Raw genomic sequence first — 21,852 nt, forward strand, 5'->3', positions numbered from 1 at the left:
GGCTAATTAGCATCTATGTATCTATATCTGTATCTCACCTCAAATATTTATTTATTTTTTGTGGTGAGAACATTTGAAACGATTTAGTTTAAAATACCCATTGGGTTTCTTTGGCATCCTTTTCAAAGATCTGTTAACCACAGATATGTAAATTTATTTCTGGGTTTTATATTCTATTTTGTTGGACTATAGGTCTGTTTTCATGTCAGTATCATACTGTTTTAGTCATTGTGGTTTTGTAGCATACACTATTTTGAATCAGAAAATGTTATGCCTAATTGCATACCTTTGTTCTTGCTCAAGATTGTTTTGCCTTTTCAGGATCTTTTGTGGTTCTGTATGAATTTAGGATTTAAAAAATATTTTTGTAAAGAATGTTATCAAGAATATTATTAGGATTGCAATGAATTTGTAGGTCACTTTGTGTAGTATAAAAATTTTAACAATGTAATTTTTCTAATTCATGAACCTGAGATGTTTTTCCATTTATCTGTCTTTTAAAACTTCAGTCACCAGTGGGTTCTAATTTTTGCTGTACAAGTCTTGTATCCCTTTAATTAAGTTTATTTCTAAGTATTTTATTGTTTTTGTAAGTGGGCTGGTATTTCTTTCTTAGTTTTGTCTTTGGGTAGTTTGGTCACTGAAAATCAATTGATTTTTTAGTGGTGATTTTGTATCCTGCCACTTTACTGAACTCACTCATTCTAACATTTTTTTTTAAGTGAGTCTTAAGGTTTTCTATGTATGTGATTATGTCATCTGCAAATAGAAATAATTTTACTTCTGTACACCAAATTGATCTAAGAGACATGCACAGAAATTAGCACTTAACTGAAGAATGCCACACATTCTGCTCAAACATACATGAAACACTCTGTGGAAGAGATCATATGCTGGGTTACAAAAAAAATCCCAAAAAATTTAAGATCAGGCCGGGCGCGGTGGCTCACGCCTGTAATCCCAGCACTTTGGGAGGCCGAGGCAGGTGGATCACGCGGTCAAGAGATCGAGACCATCCTGGTCAACATGGTGAAACCCCGTGTCTACTAAAAATACGAAAAATTAGCTGGGCCTGGTGGCACGTGCCTGTAATCCCAGCTACTCGGGAGGCTGAGGCAGGAGAATTCCTGAACCCAGGAGGCAGAGGTTGCAGTGAGCCAAGATCGCACCATTGCACTCCAGCCTGGGTAACAAGAGCAAAACTCCGTCTCGGAAAAAAAAAAGAAAAAAAAAAAATTTAAGATCAAAATAATTACATTTATATTTTCCAACCACAATGGAACTAAACTTAAAATCAATAACAGAAGAAAAGCAGAAAACTTAAAATCACCAATAAATTAAAACTAAACAACACATTCTTTAGAAACCATTAGGTCAAAGAGGAAACCAAAAGGGAATTTTAAAATGGTCTCCAGGCAAAACAAACAAAACCCACAACATACCCAAATCTGTGGAATGCAACAAAGACAGATCTATAAGAGTAGTTTATAGCAATAAACACATAGCATTAAATAAGAAGATCTCAATTCATCTAACTTTACACCTCAAGTAACTAGAAAAAGAAGAAAGTAAGTCTGAAGTCATAAGAAGAAAAGAAATAAATATTGTCATAAATAAATAAAATAGAAAACTTAGAAAGCAATAAGAAAAATAACAAAACTAAGAATTGATTGAAAAAAATAAAATGGGCAAACCCTTGGCTAGACTAAGAAAAAAAGATAAATCACAAACAAAAAGGTACATATTAATATATCTTTCAAAAATAAGAAGGATAATAAGGAACTCTTATAAACAGTTATAGACTAACAAATTGGATAAACTAAAAGAATTGAATGGATTACTGGAATCATAAAACCTACCAAAACTGTTCAGACCCTCTGAACAGTTCAATAATGAAAAAGGAGACTGAATCTGTAATCAAAACGTTTTCAACAACTACAACAACAACAACAACAAAAATTGCCAAGGACCAGAAGACTTCACGAGTAAATTCTATCAAAACATTTAAAGCATTGTGGAAGACAGTGTGGTGATTCCTCAAGGATCTAGAACCAGAAATACTGCTTTACCCACACCATCTGTAAACTATATTTTCCAAAATTGTGGAATTTTTGTGTTTTGTTTCTGTGGGTTTTTAGTAAGTTAGTTAGTTAGTTTGTTTGAGATGAAAGTCTCATTCTGTCACCCAGGCTAGAGTACAGTGACAAGATCTCAGCTCACTGCAACCTCCTGGGCTCAAGGGATTCTCCTGCCTCAGCCTCCTGAGGAGCTGGGATTATAGGTGTGTGCCACCACACCCAGCTAATTTTTGTATTTTTAGTAGAGATGGAGTTTTGCTGTTGGCCAGGTTGGTCTTGAACTCCTGACCTCAGGTGATCTGCCTGCCTCAGCCACCCAAAGTCCTGGGATTACAGGTGTGGGCCACCTAACCTTGCTAGGTTATGGTTATATTTAAAAATTCTATTGTGCCAGCTCCAGTGGTTCATGCCTGTAAACCTAGAACATTGGGAGGCCAACACAGGTGCGTTGCTTGTGCTCAGCAGTTTGAAACCAACCTGGGCAAAATGATAAAACCCCGTCTCTACCAAAAATACAAAAACTTAACCAGGCATGGTGGCACACATCTCTGGTCCTAGCTGCTTGAAAGGCTGAGATGGGAAAATCACTTGAACTTGGGAGGCAGAGGTTGCAGTGAACCATGATCATGGCCAGGGCACTCCAGCCTGGGCAACAGAGTAAGACTCCCCCTCAAATATTAAATAAGAAAATATAAAAAATTATTTTAAAATAATAACAGCCTTCCTGCTCTATATTTTACTCTGAATGTACAATTCAACACTGAACATTTTGATGTTAGTTGTCCTGCTTTTCATTGGTTTCTGTGTATTTTTTACTTTCCCTCTTAGAATCCCTGTCAATGTTTTCTTCCACGGTTTTTACAGTGTTAGGTCTTATGTTTAAATCCATCCTGGATTTAGGCATGGGCAAGGACTTCATGACTGAAACACTAAAAGCAATGACAACAAAAGCCAAAATAGACAAATGGGATCTAATTAAACTTTTGCTGTGCAGAGCACAGCAAAAGAAATAATCCTTAGAGTGAACCGGCCACCAACAGAATGGGAAAAAATTTTTGCAATCTACCCATATGACAAAGACCCAATATCCAGAATCTACAGAGAACTTAAACAAATTTACGAGAAAAAATAACCCCATCAAAAAGTGGGTGAAGGACATGAACAGACACTTCTCAAAAGAAGACATTTATGTAACCAACAAACATATAAAAAAAATACTCATCATCTCTGGTCATTAGAGAAATGCAAATCAAAATCACATTGAGATACCACCTCATGCCAGTTAGAATGGCCATCATTAAAAAATCTGGAGACAACAGATGCTAGAATGTGGAGAAATAGGAACACTTTTACACTGGGGTTGGTGGGAGTGTAAATTAGTTCAACTATTGTGGAAGACAGTGTGGCAATTCCTCAAGGATCTAGAACTAGAAATATTTGACCCAGCAATCCCATTACTGGGTATATAGCCAAAAGATTATAAATCAATCTATTATAAAGACACACGCACACGTATGTTCATTGCAGCACTGTTTACAATAGTGAAGACTTGGAACCAACCCAAATGCCCATCAGTGATAGACTGGATAAAGAAAATGTGGCACATAGACACCATGGAATACTATGCAGCCATAAAAAAGGATAAGTTCATGTCCTTTGCAGGGACATGGATGAAGCTGGAAACCATCATTCTCAGCAAACTGATACAGAAACAGAAAACCAAACACTGCATGTTCTCACTCATAAGTGGGTGTTGAACAATGAGAACACATGGACAAAGGGACACAGGGAGGGGAACATCACACAGTGAGGCCTATTGTGGGGCTGGGGGGTACTAGGGGGAGGGATAGCAGGTGGTGGGGGAATTGGGGAGGGATAACATTAGGAGAAATGCCTAATGTAGGTGACAGGGGATGAATGCAGCAAACCAACATGGCATATGTATACCTATGTAACAATCCTGCAAGGTCTGCACATGTACCCTGGAATTTAAAGTATAATTAAAAAAGAATCCCTTTCAATGTAATAGTTACATTGGTGCATGTTTCTTGCATTTCTAACTTTGATAACAGTTTTATTTTTAATTTATTTGAATTAGTACCAGAAAATTAAATCTCTAGTCATTGACATTGTTGATTTTGGTAACATTTATATTATTTATTTTTAATTTATTTGAATTAGTATCAAAAAGCCTCGGCTTTAAATCTCTTTTCATTTATGTTGTTAAATTTTCTTTATAGCTAAGTATGTGATATGATACAGGACATTTTTAAGTGTTTCATGGATATGCAAAAAAAAAAAAAGTCTGATTTCTGTCTGAGGGATGCAAGTTTTTTTAATTTTTTTGAGACACAGCCTCACTCTGGCACACAGGCTGGAGTGCAATGGCATGGTCCTCAGCTCATTGCAACCTCTGCCTTCCAGGTTGAAGCAATTCTCCTCAGCTCATTGCAACATCTGCCTTCCAGGTTGAAGCAATTCTCCTGCCTCAGCCTCCTGAGTAATTGGGATTACAGGCACCCTCCAGTATGCCTGGCTAATTTCTGTATTTTTAGTAGAGACAGGTTTTCGCCATGTTGCTCAGGCTGGTCTCGAACTCCTGACCTCTGGTGATCTCCCCACCTCAGCCTCCCAAAGTGCAGGGATTACAGGCACTAGCCACTGTGCCTGGCCTTTCTTCTTTCTTAATGAAAAATGTGTTTAAGTAATTTCTCATTTCATATGATAGGCACTGTGATCTTTTGGTAGACAATAATGTCAGGTTAAGAAAGCATCTTTCTATTTCTAACATGTAAAACTTTCTTATTAGTGGTGAAAGTGGGCATTTAAAAATATGTTTTATGTGTCTGTTAAGACTATGATATTTTATTGTTAAAACAACCACACACCCTTGATTAAATCAATTTTATCTATCATGTGTTTTTCTTCTTATACATGTGTAGATTAAATTTACTAACAATTTATTCAGGATTTTAACATCTAGGTTCTTGAGAGAGGTTGGGTTATAATTTGCTTTTCTCATAATATCCTGATCTGGTCGGTTCTAGACAGAGGGGCAACCACAGGCAAGAGAAGGAGAGCGATGGGGCCCTTGCCGACCGTGGAGCCGGACCTCTGCACCTGCTTCAAGCCTGCCCATGTCACCATCACCAAGGCAGATGCCATCCCCCTGGGGGCAGATGCACAGCAGTGCCAACACGGGACTCACTGCAAGCCAGGTGGCATCTTCCTCCGGGGGCTGCAGGTATGGTGGGGAGTGGGGGCAGGGATCAACACTCTAGCAAGGGTCTCAAGGATCCCAACTGTTCCACTTCAGGAGGCCGCCCTCTTGTCACGCCTGGGGCTGGTGGCAATGACTCAGACTGTACCAGGCACAACTGGAAGGTGCGGGACGCCAGGGGAACTGGTGACCCGGGAAGTGGGAGGACTTCAGGAGGCCCTGAACCCTGCCTGACTGTGTGATTCTTCTGTGTCTTTGGTTGGAGTGGAAGTATTGATCTACTTATTTTATAAGTCATACTCCCCTGTTTCTTTATACCTAGTGTTCTTTTATTGGATGCCAGACATAAATTTTACTTTGTATACTGAATATTTTTATGTTCTTATAAATATTATTTAGAATTTTTGGATGTAGATAATTTATTTGGAAACAATTTGATTATACAGGTCTTGCCTTTTATGATTTGCTGGTGGGGCCAGAGCCATGTTTAATCTGGGGCTAGTTGTTCCCTGCTACTGAGTTAAAACCCATCTTAGTTCTCTACTCAAAGCCTTATGACTTATGAAGTTTTTCCAGTGTAGCTTTACAGTGAAATATTTCTAGTGGGAATAGGCATATTTTTTACACCTAGGTAGGTTCCAGTGACTGTTTTCCCCAGTCCTTTAGGAAGGTCTTTACTGTAGTCTTGGGTAGTTGTTTTACATGTGCTAATCTATTTCTTGCTAAAAGTTTTGCTCTTGTTACCCAGGCTGGAGTGCAATGGCGTGATCTCGGCTCACCGCATCCTCTGCCTCCTGGGTTCAGGCAATTCTCCTGCCTCAGCCTCCTGAGTAGCTGGGATTACAGGCACGCACCACCATGCCCAGCTAATTTTTTTTATTTTTAGTAGAGACAGGGTTTCCCCATGTTGACCAGGATGGTCTCGATCTCTTGACCTCATGATCCACACGCCTCGGCCTCCCAAAGTGCTGGGATTACAGGCATGAGCCACCACGCCCACCTCTGGGTTTTTTTTTTTTTTTTTTCTATATGCATTTATCTTCTTTCTAGTACATTCAACAGTAGCCAAGATATTCACAAAGGGTAATCACATTTTATGTACTATATTATGTTTATGTCTGATAGACCTGAGTGATATTTGGGTAAGCCCTCAGGAATCTTCCAATTGAAGATGATTGAGAAATTACTTTAGCTCACCAGGGCAGCCATGGATACGATACTCTATCTGATCAGAAACTGGATTAGTCCTCTGACGATGTGTAGAAAGGCAAATTGCTTGTGTATTAAATGTATTCTTTGTGTTTGATCACAAGGGAAATTTACCCTTTGTTATTCTCTTATTTTTGTAACATTACAAGTCAAGACAGGACTGATAATCCATTTTTAATATATTGTGACATTTTAAATAAATTGTTTTACATTTCTAATGACAAGTTAATATTAACCAATACATTTTCTTTAATATTGCAGAAACAACACGTTCTTAAAAAAAAGGGGGCTGATTTACAAAAAATGCAAGATACTGGTGTCGAAAGAAACGAAACGGGGAAAAGTACGTTGAAGCATGAAGGTAAAGATGGAACACATGGTGAATGTGAGAACATTAAACGATGATGTAGCTAAGTAGGAAATGCTTATCTACCTAAATATCCTTTTGTAATCCTCTGTGTATTTACACTCTTAGGCATTCTAAGAGGTGTGAAGTGGTATTTTATTGTGGTTTTGATTGTATTTCCCTGAGATTAGTCATGTTGAGCATTCTTTCATATACTTTTTTGTTATTTGCATGCCTTTGTTTGATAAATTTATTTAGGTTTGTTCATGTATTTTGCTCATTATTTGTAATATCGTTTGTTTTTTTGGTTTTTTTTTTGTTTGTTTGTTTGTTTTTGTTTTTTTTTTTTGAGATGGAGTTTTGCTCTTGTTGCCCAGGCTGGAGTGCAATGGCATTATCTCGGCTCACCGTAACCTCCGCCTCCTGGGTTCAGGCAATTCTCCTGCCTCAGCCACCTGAGTAGCTGGGATTACAGGCACACGCCACCATGCCCAGCTAATTTTTTGTACTTTTGGTAGAGACGTGGTTTCACCATGTTGACAAGGATGGTCTCGATCTCTTGACCTCGTGATCCACCCACCTAGGCCTCCCAAAGTGCTGGGATTACAGGCGTGAGCCACCGCGCCCGGCCCTGTTGTTGTTTTTTCACCATTGAGTTGTTTCAGTTTCTTACTTTGGATAACAACACCTTATTAGACATATGGTTTATAAATATTTTACACAATTCTGTGGGTTGCTTTCTCACTCTGTGGATTGTTTTACAGCAATGCAAAACTTTTTAACACAATCTCATTTTTCTATTTTTGCTTTTATTGCCTGTGCTTTTAGTGCCATATCCAAACATATTGCCTAGATCAACATCAAGAAGCTTTGTATGTTTTCTCTTACAGTTTTATGCCTTAAGGCCTTACATTTATATCTTTAATTCATTTTTTGTTGCTTTTTTAATATATGATGTGAAGTAAGGATCCGATTTAATTCTTCTGCCTGTGGACATACGGTTTTCCCAACAACATTTATGGAAAAAATTATCTTTCCCTATTGTTTCTTTTTTGTGTTATTATTAATTGGAAAATAGTTATTGTCTATATTTATATTGTTTTATTTTATTTTTAATTGGCAAATAGTTATTTTCTTTATTAAGAAATTTTTATTTTATTTTAGGTTCAGTGACACATGTGCAGGTTTGTTTAACAGATAAACTTATGTCTTGAGGGTTTGTATTTCATCACCCTGGTACTAAGCCTAGTACTAGTACCCAATCATCATTTTTTCTGATCCTCTCCCTCCTCCCACCCTCTACCCCCAGGTAAGCCTCAGTGTTGTTGTTCCCCTCTTTGTGTCCATGGTGTTCTCATCATTCAGCTCCCACTTATAAGTGAGAAGATGAGGATTGGGATTTCTGTTCCTGTGTTAGTTTGCTAAGGACAATGGCCTCCAGCTCCATCCATGTTCATGCAAAGGACATGATCTAATTCTTTTCCACGGCTGCATAGTATTCCATGGTGTTTTAAAATATGCACCCTATTTTTAAAAACCTAGTCTACCATTTATGGCTATTTAGGTTGATTCCATGTCTTTGCTATTGTCAGTAATGTGCTGCAGTGAACATACACATGCATGTGTCTTTATGATAGAATTACGTATGTTCCTTTGGTTATATAGCCAGTAATGGGATTGCTGGGTTAAATGGTGGTTCTGTTTTCAGCTCTTTGAGGAATCATCACACTACATTCCACAGTGGTTGAACTAATTTACACTCCCACCAACAATGTATAAGTGCTACCTTTTCTCTGTTAACTTGTCAGCATCTATTATTTTTTCATTTTAATACTAACCATCCTGACAGGTACAAGATGGTATCCTCACTGTGGTTTTGATTTGAATGTATCTAATAATCAGTAATATTGGGCTTTTGAAAAATATGCTGCTAACTGGATGTTTGTCTTCTTTTGAAAAGTGTCTGTTCATATCCTTTGCCTTCTTTTTAATGGGGTTGTTTGTGGTTTTTTTCTTGTAAATTTGTTTAGGTTACTTACAGATGCTGGCTATTAAACTCTTGTCAGATGCATAGTTTGCAAATATTTTTCCTATTTTGTAGGTTGTCTGTTTACTCTGTTACTAGTTTCATTTGCTGTGCAGAAGCTCTTTAATTAGATCTCATTTGTTAATTTTCGCCCTTGTTGCAATTGCTTTTGGCATCTTCATCACGAAACCTTTGCCAGTTCCTATGTCCAGAATGGTATTACGTTTGTTGTCTTCCAAGGTTTTTATAGTTTGGGTTTTACATTTAAGTTTTTAATCCATCTTGTGTTGATTTTTATATATGGTATAAGGAGGGATCCAGTTTCAATCTTCTGCATATGGCTAGCCAGTTATTCTAGAACTATTTATTGAATAGGTTATCCTTTCCTCATTGCTTGTTTTTGTCAGCTTTGTCAAAGATCAGATGATTGTAGGCCTGAGTGTCTATTTTTATGCTAGTACCATGCTATTTTGGTTACCTCAGACCTATAGTATAGTTTGAAGTCAGGTAGCTTGATGCCTCTTGCTTTGTTCCTTTTGTTTAGGATTGCCTTGGCTATTCAGGTTCTTTTTTTGGTTCCATATAAAATTTAAAACAATGTTACCTTGTTCTGTGAAGAATGTTATTGGTGGTTTGATAGGAATGGCATTTTATCTGTAAATTGCTTTGGGCAGCATAGTCATTTTAACAATATTGATTTGTCCTATCTATGATCATACAATCTTTTTCTATGTGTTTATGTCATCTCTGATTTCTTTAAGCAGCGTTTTGTAATTCTCAGTGCACAGATCTTGCATCTCCCTGTTTAGTGGCATTTCTTAAGTATTTCATTCATTTTGTGACTGTTGTGAATGACACTGCATTCCTGATTTGGCTCCCAGCTTGACTGTTTTTGGTGTTAAGAATGCTAGTAATTTTTGTACATTGATTTTGTATCCTAAAATTTTCTGAAGTTGTTTAATAGTGTAAGTAGATTTGAGCTGAGACTGTGGGATTTTCTAGATATGGAATCATGTCATCTGCAAACAGGAATAGTTTGGCTTCCTCTTTTCCTATTTGGATGCCATTTATTTATTTATTTATTTATTTATTTATTTATTTATTTTTGATTGCTTGATTGCTCTGGCCAGGAATTCAAATACGATGTTAAAGACGAGTGGTAAGAGAGGCCCAACCTTAACTGTGCCAGTTTTCAAGAAGAATGCTTCTAGCTTTTGCCTATTCAGTATGATAATGGCTGTGGTTTATTATAAATGGCTCATTATTTTGATGTATATTCCTTTGATACCTAGTTTCTTGGGAGATTTTAATATGAAGGGATGTTGAATTTTACCAAAAGTCTTTTCTGTGTCTATTGAGATGATTATGTGTTTTTTTGTCTTTAGTTCTGTTTATGTGATGAATAACACTGATTGATTTGTATATGCTAAACCAATCTTGCATCACAGTAATAACACCTACTTGATTGTGGTGGATTAGTTTTTTGATATGCTGCTGGATTTGGTTTGCTAAAAATAGTTATTTTCTGGACGGATAGTGGCTCCTGCCTGTAATCCTAGCACTTGGGAGGCTAATATGGGCAGATCACTTGAAATCAAGAGTTTGAGACCAGCCTGGCCAACGTGGTAAAACCCCATCTTTACTAAAAATACAAAAATCAGCCAGGCATGGTGGTGTACACTTGTAATCACAGCTACTCAAGAGGCTAAGGCAGGAGAATTGCTTGAACTCAGGAGGTTACAGTGAGACAAGATCACACCACTGCACTCCAGCTTGGGTGACAGAGCAAGACTCGATCTCAAAAAAAAGGAAAAAAAGAAAGAAATGGTTACTTTCTGTGTTTATATGGCATACTGGAATGTTTCATTGCATGTGTATATTGTGGAATGATCAAATAAGGCTAATTAGCATCTATGTATCTATATCTGTATCTCACCTCAAATATTTATTTATTTTTTGTGGTGAGAACATTTGAAACGATTTAGTTTAAAATACCCATTGGGTTTCTTTGGCATCCTTTTCAAAGATCTGTTAACCACAGATATGTAAATTTATTTCTGGGTTTTATATTCTATTTTGTTGGACTATAGGTCTGTTTTCATGTCAGTATCATACTGTTTTAGTCATTGTGGTTTTGTAGCATACACTATTTTGAATCAGAAAATGTTATGCCTAATTGCATACCTTTGTTCTTGCTCAAGATTGTTTTGCCTTTTCAGGATCTTTTGTGGTTCTGTATGAATTTAGGATTTAAAAAATATTTTTGTAAAGAATGTTATCAAGAATATTATTAGGATTGCAATGAATTTGTAGGTCACTTTGTGTAGTATAAAAATTTTAACAATGTAATTTTTCTAATTCATGAACCTGAGATGTTTTTCCATTTATCTGTCTTTTAAAACTTCAGTCACCAGTGGGTTCTAATTTTTGCTGTACAAGTCTTGTATCCCTTTAATTAAGTTTATTTCTAAGTATTTTATTGTTTTTGTAAGTGGGCTGGTATTTCTTTCTTAGTTTTGTCTTTGGGTAGTTTGGTCACTGAAAATCAATTGATTTTTTAGTGGTGATTTTGTATCCTGCCACTTTACTGAACTCACTCATTCTAACATTTTTTTTTAAGTGAGTCTTAAGGTTTTCTATGTATGTGATTATGTCATCTGCAAATAGAAATAATTTTACTTCTGTACACCAAATTGATCTAAGAGACATGCACAGAAATTAGCACTTAACTGAAGAATGCCACACATTCTGCTCAAACATACATGAAACACTCTGTGGAAGAGATCATATGCTGGGTTACAAAAAAAATCCCAAAAAATTTAAGATCAGGCCGGGCGCGGTGGCTCACGCCTGTAATCCCAGCACTTTGGGAGGCCGAGGCAGGTGGATCACGCGGTCAAGAGATCGAGACCATCCTGGTCAACATGGTGAAACCCCGTGTCTACTAAAAATACGAAAAATTAGCTGGGCCTGGTGGCACGTGCCTGTAATCCCAGCTACTCGGGAGGCTGAGGCAGGAGAATTCCTGAACCCAGGAGGCAGAGGTTGCAGTGAGCCAAGATCGCACCATTGCACTCCAGCCTGGGTAACAAGAGCAAAACTCCGTCTCGGAAAAAAAAAAGAAAAAAAAAAAATTTAAGATCAAAATAATTACATTTATATTTTCCAACCACAATGGAACTAAACTTAAAATCAATAACAGAAGAAAAGCAGAAAACTTAAAATCACCAATAAATTAAAACTAAACAACACATTCTTTAGAAACCATTAGGTCAAAGAGGAAACCAAAAGGGAATTTTAAAATGGTCTCCAGGCAAAACAAACAAAACCCACAACATACCCAAATCTGTGGAATGCAACAAAGACAGATCTATAAGAGTAGTTTATAGCAATAAACACATAGCATTAAATAAGAAGATCTCAATTCATCTAACTTTACACCTCAAGTAACTAGAAAAAGAAGAAAGTAAGTCTGAAGTCATAAGAAGAAAAGAAATAAATATTGTCATAAATAAATAAAATAGAAAACTTAGAAAGCAATAAGAAAAATAACAAAACTAAGAATTGATTGAAAAAAATAAAATGGGCAAACCCTTGGCTAGACTAAGAAAAAAAGATAAATCACAAACAAAAAGGTACATATTAATATATCTTTCAAAAATAAGAAGGATAATAAGGAACTCTTATAAACAGTTATAGACTAACAAATTGGATAAACTAAAAGAATTGAATGGATTACTGGAATCATAAAACCTACCAAAACTGTTCAGACCCTCTGAACAGTTCAATAATGAAAAAGGAGACTGAATCTGTAATCAAAACGTTTTCAACAACTACAACAACAACAACAACAAAAATTGCCAAGGACCAGAAGACTTCACGAGTAAATTCTATCAAAACATTTAAAGCATTGTGGAAGACAGTGTGGTGATTCCTCAAGGATCTAGAACCAGAAATACTGCTTTACCCACACCATCTGTAAACTATATTTTCCAAAATTGTGGAATTTTTGTGTTTTGTTTCTGTGGGTTTTTAGTAAGTTAGTTAGTTAGTTTGTTTGAGATGAAAGTCTCATTCTGTCACCCAGGCTAGAGTACAGTGACAAGATCTCAGCTCACTGCAACCTCCTGGGCTCAAGGGATTCTCCTGCCTCAGCCTCCTGAGGAGCTGGGATTATAGGTGTGTGCCACCACACCCAGCTAATTTTTGTATTTTTAGTAGAGATGGAGTTTTGCTGTTGGCCAGGTTGGTCTTGAACTCCTGACCTCAGGTGATCTGCCTGCCTCAGCCACCCAAAGTCCTGGGATTACAGGTGTGGGCCACCTAACCTTGCTAGGTTATGGTTATATTTAAAAATTCTATTGTGCCAGCTCCAGTGGTTCATGCCTGTAAACCTAGAACATTGGGAGGCCAACACAGGTGCGTTGCTTGTGCTCAGCAGTTTGAAACCAACCTGGGCAAAATGATAAAACCCCGTCTCTACCAAAAATACAAAAACTTAACCAGGCATGGTGGCACACATCTCTGGTCCTAGCTGCTTGAAAGGCTGAGATGGGAAAATCACTTGAACTTGGGAGGCAGAGGTTGCAGTGAACCATGATCATGGCCAGGGCACTCCAGCCTGGGCAACAGAGTAAGACTCCCCCTCAAATATTAAATAAGAAAATATAAAAAATTATTTTAAAATAATAACAGCCTTCCTGCTCTATATTTTACTCTGAATGTACAATTCAACACTGAACATTTTGATGTTAGTTGTCCTGCTTTTCATTGGTTTCTGTGTATTTTTTACTTTCCCTCTTAGAATCCCTGTCAATGTTTTCTTCCACGGTTTTTACAGTGTTAGGTCTTATGTTTAAATCCATCCTGGATTTAGGCATGGGCAAGGACTTCATGACTGAAACACTAAAAGCAATGACAACAAAAGCCAAAATAGACAAATGGGATCTAATTAAACTTTTGCTGTGCAGAGCACAGCAAAAGAAATAATCCTTAGAGTGAACCGGCCACCAACAGAATGGGAAAAAATTTTTGCAATCTACCCATATGACAAAGACCCAATATCCAGAATCTACAGAGAACTTAAACAAATTTACGAGAAAAAATAACCCCATCAAAAAGTGGGTGAAGGACATGAACAGACACTTCTCAAAAGAAGACATTTATGTAACCAACAAACATATAAAAAAAATACTCATCATCTCTGGTCATTAGAGAAATGCAAATCAAAATCACATTGAGATACCACCTCATGCCAGTTAGAATGGCCATCATTAAAAAATCTGGAGACAACAGATGCTAGAATGTGGAGAAATAGGAACACTTTTACACTGGGGTTGGTGGGAGTGTAAATTAGTTCAACTATTGTGGAAGACAGTGTGGCAATTCCTCAAGGATCTAGAACTAGAAATATTTGACCCAGCAATCCCATTACTGGGTATATAGCCAAAAGATTATAAATCAATCTATTATAAAGACACACGCACACGTATGTTCATTGCAGCACTGTTTACAATAGTGAAGACTTGGAACCAACCCAAATGCCCATCAGTGATAGACTGGATAAAGAAAATGTGGCACATAGACACCATGGAATACTATGCAGCCATAAAAAAGGATAAGTTCATGTCCTTTGCAGGGACATGGATGAAGCTGGAAACCATCATTCTCAGCAAACTGATACAGAAACAGAAAACCAAACACTGCATGTTCTCACTCATAAGTGGGTGTTGAACAATGAGAACACATGGACAAAGGGACACAGGGAGGGGAACATCACACAGTGAGGCCTATTGTGGGGCTGGGGGGTACTAGGGGGAGGGATAGCAGGTGGTGGGGGAATTGGGGAGGGATAACATTAGGAGAAATGCCTAATGTAGGTGACAGGGGATGAATGCAGCAAACCAACATGGCATATGTATACCTATGTAACAATCCTGCAAGGTCTGCACATGTACCCTGGAATTTAAAGTATAATTAAAAAAGAATCCCTTTCAATGTAATAGTTACATTGGTGCATGTTTCTTGCATTTCTAACTTTGATAACAGTTTTATTTTTAATTTATTTGAATTAGTACCAGAAAATTAAATCTCTAGTCATTGACATTGTTGATTTTGGTAACATTTATATTATTTATTTTTAATTTATTTGAATTAGTATCAAAAAGCCTCGGCTTTAAATCTCTTTTCATTTATGTTGTTAAATTTTCTTTATAGCTAAGTATGTGATATGATACAGGACATTTTTAAGTGTTTCATGGATATGCAAAAAAAAAAAAAGTCTGATTTCTGTCTGAGGGATGCAAGTTTTTTTAATTTTTTTGAGACACAGCCTCACTCTGGCACACAGGCTGGAGTGCAATGGCATGGTCCTCAGCTCATTGCAACCTCTGCCTTCCAGGTTGAAGCAATTCTCCTCAGCTCATTGCAACATCTGCCTTCCAGGTTGAAGCAATTCTCCTGCCTCAGCCTCCTGAGTAATTGGGATTACAGGCACCCTCCAGTATGCCTGGCTAATTTCTGTATTTTTAGTAGAGACAGGTTTTCGCCATGTTGCTCAGGCTGGTCTCGAACTCCTGACCTCTGGTGATCTCCCCACCTCAGCCTCCCAAAGTGCAGGGATTACAGGCACTAGCCACTGTGCCTGGCCTTTCTTCTTTCTTAATGAAAAATGTGTTTAAGTAATTTCTCATTTCATATGATAGGCACTGTGATCTTTTGGTAGACAATAATGTCAGGTTAAGAAAGCATCTTTCTATTTCTAACATGTAAAACTTTCTTATTAGTGGTGAAAGTGGGCATTTAAAAATATGTTTTATGTGTCTGTTAAGACTATGATATTTTATTGTTAAAACAACCACACACCCTTGATTAAATCAATTTTATCTATCATGTGTTTTTCTTCTTATACATGTGTAGATTAAATTTACTAACAATTTATTCAGGATTTTAACATCTAGGTTCTTGAGAGAGGTTGGGTTATAATTTGCTTTTCTCATAATATCCTGATCTGGTCGGTTCTAGACAGAGGGGCAACCACAGGCAAGAGAAGGAGAGCGATGGGGCCCTTGCCGACCGTGGAGCCGGACCTCTGCACCTGCTTCAAGCCTGCCCATGTCACCATCACCAAGGCAGATGCCATCCCCCTGGGGGCAGATGCACAGCAGTGCCAACACGGGACTCACTGCAAGCCAGGTGGCATCTTCCTCCGGGGGCTGCAGGTATGGTGGGGAGTGGGGGCAGGGATCAACACTCTAGCAAGGGTCTCAAGGATCCCAACTGTTCCACTTCAGGAGGCCGCCCTCTTGTCACGCCTGGGGCTGGTGGCAATGACTCAGACTGTACCAGGCACAACTGGAAGGTGCGGGACGCCAGGGGAACTGGTGACCCGGGAAGTGGGAGGACTTCAGGAGGCCCTGAACCCTGCCTGACTGTGTGATTCTTCTGTGTCTTTGGTTGGAGTGGAAGTATTGATCTACTTATTTTATAAGTCATACTCCTCTGTTTCTTTATACCTAGTGTTCTTTTATTGGATGCCAGACATAAATTTTACTTTGTATACTGAATATTTTTATGTTCTTATAAATATTATTTAGAATTTTTGGATGTAGATAATTTATTTGGAAACAATTTGATTATACAGGTCTTGCCTTTTATGATTTGCTGGTGGGGCCAGAGCCATGTTTAATCTGGGGCTAGTTGTTCCCTGCTACTGAGTTAAAACCCATCTTAGTTCTCTACTCAAAGCCTTATGACTTATGAAGTTTTTCCAGTGTAGCTTTACAGTGAAATATTTCTAGTGGGAATAGGCATATTTTTTACACCTAGGTAGGTTCCAGTGACTGTTTTCCCCAGTCCTTTAGGAAGGTCTTTACTGTAGTCTTGGGTAGTTGTTTTACATGTGCTAATCTATTTCTTGCTAAAAGTTTTGCTCTTGTTACCCAGGCTGGAGTGCAATGGCGTGATCTCGGCTCACCGCATCCTCTGCCTCCTGGGTTCAGGCAATTCTCCTGCCTCAGCCTCCTGAGTAGCTGGGATTACAGGCACGCACCACCATGCCCAGCTAATTTTTTTTATTTTTAGTAGAGACAGGGTTTCCCCATGTTGACCAGGATGGTCTCGATCTCTTGACCTCATGATCCACACGCCTCGGCCTCCCAAAGTGCTGGGATTACAGGCATGAGCCACCACGCCCACCTCTGGGTTTTTTTTTTTTTTTTTTCTATATGCATTTATCTTCTTTCTAGTACATTCAACAGTAGCCAAGATATTCACAAAGGGTAATCACATTTTATGTACTATATTATGTTTATGTCTGATAGACCTGAGTGATATTTGGGTAAGCCCTCAGGAATCTTCCAATTGAAGATGATTGAGAAATTACTTTAGCTCACCAGGGCAGCCATGGATACGATACTCTATCTGATCAGAAACTGGATTAGTCCTCTGACGATGTGTAGAAAGGCAAATTGCTTGTGTATTAAATGTATTCTTTGTGTTTGATCACAAGGGAAATTTACCCTTTGTTATTCTCTTATTTTTGTAACATTACAAGTCAAGACAGGACTGATAATCCATTTTTAATATATTGTGACATTTTAAATAAATTGTTTTACATTTCTAATGACAAGTTAATATTAACCAATACATTTTCTTTAATATTGCAGAAACAACACGTTCTTAAAAAAAAAGGGGCTGATTTACAAAAAATGCAAGATACTGGTGTCGAAAGAAACGAAACGGGGAAAAGTACGTTGAAGCATGAAGGTAAAGATGGAACACATGGTGAATGTGAGAACATTAAACGATGATGTAGCTAAGTAGGAAATGCTTATCTACCTAAATATCCTTTTGTAATCCTCTGTGTATTTACACTCTTAGGCATTCTAAGAGGTGTGAAGTGGTATTTTATTGTGGTTTTGATTGTATTTCCCTGAGATTAGTCATGTTGAGCATTCTTTCATATACTTTTTTGTTATTTGCATGCCTTTGTTTGATAAATTTATTTAGGTTTGTTCATGTATTTTGCTCATTATTTGTAATATCGTTTGTTTTTTTGGTTTTTTTTTTGTTTGTTTGTTTGTTTTTGTTTTTTTTTTTTGAGATGGAGTTTTGCTCTTGTTGCCCAGGCTGGAGTGCAATGGCATTATCTCGGCTCACCGTAACCTCCGCCTCCTGGGTTCAGGCAATTCTCCTGCCTCAGCCACCTGAGTAGCTGGGATTACAGGCACACGCCACCATGCCCAGCTAATTTTTTGTACTTTTGGTAGAGACGTGGTTTCACCATGTTGACAAGGATGGTCTCGATCTCTTGACCTCGTGATCCACCCACCTAGGCCTCCCAAAGTGCTGGGATTACAGGCGTGAGCCACCGCGCCCGGCCCTGTTGTTGTTTTTTCACCATTGAGTTGTTTCAGTTTCTTACTTTGGATAACAACACCTTATTAGACATATGGTTTATAAATATTTTACACAATTCTGTGGGTTGCTTTCTCACTCTGTGGATTGTTTTACAGCAATGCAAAACTTTTTAACACAATCTCATTTTTCTATTTTTGCTTTTATTGCCTGTGCTTTTAGTGCCATATCCAAACATATTGCCTAGATCAACATCAAGAAGCTTTGTATGTTTTCTCTTACAGTTTTATGCCTTAAGGCCTTACATTTATATCTTTAATTCATTTTTTGTTGCTTTTTTAATATATGATGTGAAGTAAGGATCCGATTTAATTCTTCTGCCTGTGGACATACGGTTTTCCCAACAACATTTATGGAAAAAATTATCTTTCCCTATTGTTTCTTTTTTGTGTTATTATTAATTGGAAAATAGTTATTGTCTATATTTATATTGTTTTATTTTATTTTTAATTGGCAAATAGTTATTTTCTTTATTAAGCAATTTTTATTTTATTTTAGGTTCAGTGACACATGTGCAGGTTTGTTTAACAGATAAACTTATGTCTTGAGGGTTTGTATTTCATCACCCTGGTACTAAGCCTAGTACTAGTACCCAATCATCATTTTTTCTGATCCTCTCCCTCCTCCCACCCTCTACCCCCAGGTAAGCCTCAGTGTTGTTGTTCCCCTCTTTGTGTCCATGGTGTTCTCATCATTCAGCTCCCACTTATAAGTGAGAAGATGAGGATTGGGATTTCTGTTCCTGTGTTAGTTTGCTAAGGACAATGGCCTCCAGCTCCATCCATGTTCATGCAAAGGACATGATCTAATTCTTTTCCACGGCTGCATAGTATTCCATGGTGTTTTAAAATATGCACCCTATTTTTAAAAACCTAGTCTACCATTTATGGCTATTTAGGTTGATTCCATGTCTTTGCTATTGTCAGTAATGTGCTGCAGTGAACATACACATGCATGTGTCTTTATGATAGAATTACGTATGTTCCTTTGGTTATATAGCCAGTAATGGGATTGCTGGGTTAAATGGTGGTTCTGTTTTCAGCTCTTTGAGGAATCATCACACTACATTCCACAGTGGTTGAACTAATTTACACTCCCACCAACAATGTATAAGTGCTACCTTTTCTCTGATAACTTGTCAGCATCTATTATTTTTTCATTTTAATACTAACCATCCTGACAGGTACAAGATGGTATCCTCACTGTGGTTTTGATTTGAATGTATCTAATAATCAGTAATATTGGGCTTTTGAAAAATATGCTGCTAACTGGATGTTTGTCTTCTTTTGAAAAGTGTCTGTTCATATCCTTTGCCTTCTTTTTAATGGGGTTGTTTGTGGTTTTTTTCTTGTAAATTTGTTTAGGTTACTTACAGATGCTGGCTATTAAACTCTTGTCAGATGCATAGTTTGCAAATATTTTTCCTATTTTGTAGGTTGTCTGTTTACTCTGTTACTAGTTTCATTTGCTGTGCAGAAGCTCTTTAATTAGATCTCATTTGTTAATTTTCGCCCTTGTTGCAATTGCTTTTGGCATCTTCATCACGAAACCTTTGCCAGTTCCTATGTCCAGAATGGTATTACGTTTGTTGTCTTCCAAGGTTTTTATAGTTTGGGTTTTACATTTAAGTTTTTAATCCATCTTGTGTTGATTTTTATATATGGTATAAGGAGGGATCCAGTTTCAATCTTCTGCATATGGCTAGCCAGTTATTCTAGAACTATTTATTGAATAGGTTATCCTTTCCCCATTGCTTGTTTTTGTCAGCTTTGTCAAAGATCAGATGATTGTAGGCCTGTGTGTCTATTTTTATGCTAGTACCATGCTATTTTGGTTACCTCAGACCTATAGTATAGTTTGAAGTCAGGTAGCTTGATGCCTCTTGCTTTGTTCCTTTTGTTTAGGATTGCCTTGGCTATTCAGGTTCTTTTTTTGGTTCCATATAAAATTTAAAACAATGTTACCTTGTTCTGTGAAGAATGTTATTGGTGGTTTGATAGGAATGGCATTTTATCTGTAAATTGCTTTGGGCAGCATAGTCATTTTAACAATATTGATTTGTCCTATCTATGATCATACAATCTTTTTCTATGTGTTTATGTCATCTCTGATTTCTTTAAGCAGCGTTTTGTAATTCTCAGTGCACAGATCTTGCATCTCCCTGTTTAGTGGCATTTCTTAAGTATTTCATTCATTTTGTGACTGTTGTGAATGACACTGCATTCCTGATTTGGCTCCCAGCTTGACTGTTTTTGGTGTTAAGAATGCTAGTAATTTTTGTACATTGATTTTGTATCCTAAAATTTTCTGAAGTTGTTTAATAGTGTAAGTAGATTTGAGCTGAGACTGTGGGATTTTCTAGATATGGAATCATGTCATCTGCAAACAGGAATAGTTTGGCTTCCTCTTTTCCTATTTGGATGCCATTTATTTATTTATTTATTTATTTATTTATTTATTTATTTATTTTTGATTGCTTGATTGCTCTGGCCAGGAATTCAAATACGATGTTAAAGACGAGTGGTAAGAGAGGCCCAACCTTAACTGTGCCAGTTTTCAAGAAGAATGCTTCTAGCTTTTGCCTATTCAGTATGATAATGGCTGTGGTTTATTATAAATGGCTCATTATTTTGATGTATATTCCTTTGATACCTAGTTTCTTGGGAGATTTTAATATGAAGGGATGTTGAATTTTACCAAAAGTCTTTTCTGTGTCTATTGAGATGATTATGTGTTTTTTTGTCTTTAGTTCTGTTTATGTGATGAATAACACTGATTGATTTGTATATGCTAAACCAATCTTGCATCACAGTAATAACACCTACTTGATTGTGGTGGATTAGTTTTTTGATATGCTGCTGGATTTGGTTTGCTAAAAATAGTTATTTTCTGGACGGATAGTGGCTCCTGCCTGTAATCCTAGCACTTGGGAGGCTAATATGGGCAGATCACTTGAAATCAAGAGTTTGAGACCAGCCTGGCCAACGTGGTAAAACCCCATCTTTACTAAAAATACAAAAATCAGCCAGGCATGGTGGTGTACACTTGTAATCACAGCTACTCAAGAGGCTAAGGCAGGAGAATTGCTTGAACTCAGGAGGTTACAGTGAGACAAGATCACACCACTGCACTCCAGCTTGGGTGACAGAGCAAGACTCGATCTCAAAAAAAAGGAAAAAAAGAAAGAAATGGTTACTTTCTGTGTTTATATGGCATACTGGAATGTTTCATTGCATGTGTATATTGTGGAATGATCAAATAAGGCTAATTAGCATCTATGTATCTATATCTGTATCTCACCTCAAATATTTATTTATTTTTTGTGGTGAGAACATTTGAAACGATTTAGTTTAAAATACCCATTGGGTTTCTTTGGCATCCTTTTCAAAGATCTGTTAACCACAGATATGTAAATTTATTTCTGGGTTTTATATTCTATTTTGTTGGACTATAGGTCTGTTTTCATGTCAGTATCATACTGTTTTAGTCATTGTGGTTTTGTAGCATACACTATTTTGAATCAGAAAATGTTATGCCTAATTGCATACCTTTGTTC

The 21,852-nt window shown here is 37.3% G+C and overlaps 1 protein-coding gene across 1 annotated transcript in view; it reads left to right on the plus strand.

The window, feature by feature from the left end:
- The first annotated feature begins 6,808 nt into the window (after positions 1 to 6,808).
- LOC135273116 (uncharacterized) overlaps positions 6,809 to 21,852 on the plus strand; it is a 43,149-nt gene continuing 28,105 nt past the window's right edge. Inside the window, exons 1-3 of the mRNA XM_064372040.1 lie at positions 6,809 to 6,850; positions 15,903 to 16,099; positions 17,546 to 17,645. Coding sequence (XP_064228110.1) covers positions 6,811 to 6,850; positions 15,903 to 16,099; positions 17,546 to 17,645 — 337 coding nt within the window. The 5' untranslated portion in view covers positions 6,809 to 6,810. The remainder of the gene's footprint in view (positions 6,851 to 15,902; positions 16,100 to 17,545; positions 17,646 to 21,852) is intronic.

Source organism: Aotus nancymaae, unplaced genomic scaffold (genome assembly GCF_030222135.1).
Source record: "Aotus nancymaae isolate 86718 unplaced genomic scaffold, 86718_ANA_hifiasm-v0.15.2.pri h1tg000267l, whole genome shotgun sequence".
Lineage (NCBI taxonomy): Eukaryota > Metazoa > Chordata > Mammalia > Primates > Aotidae > Aotus > Aotus nancymaae.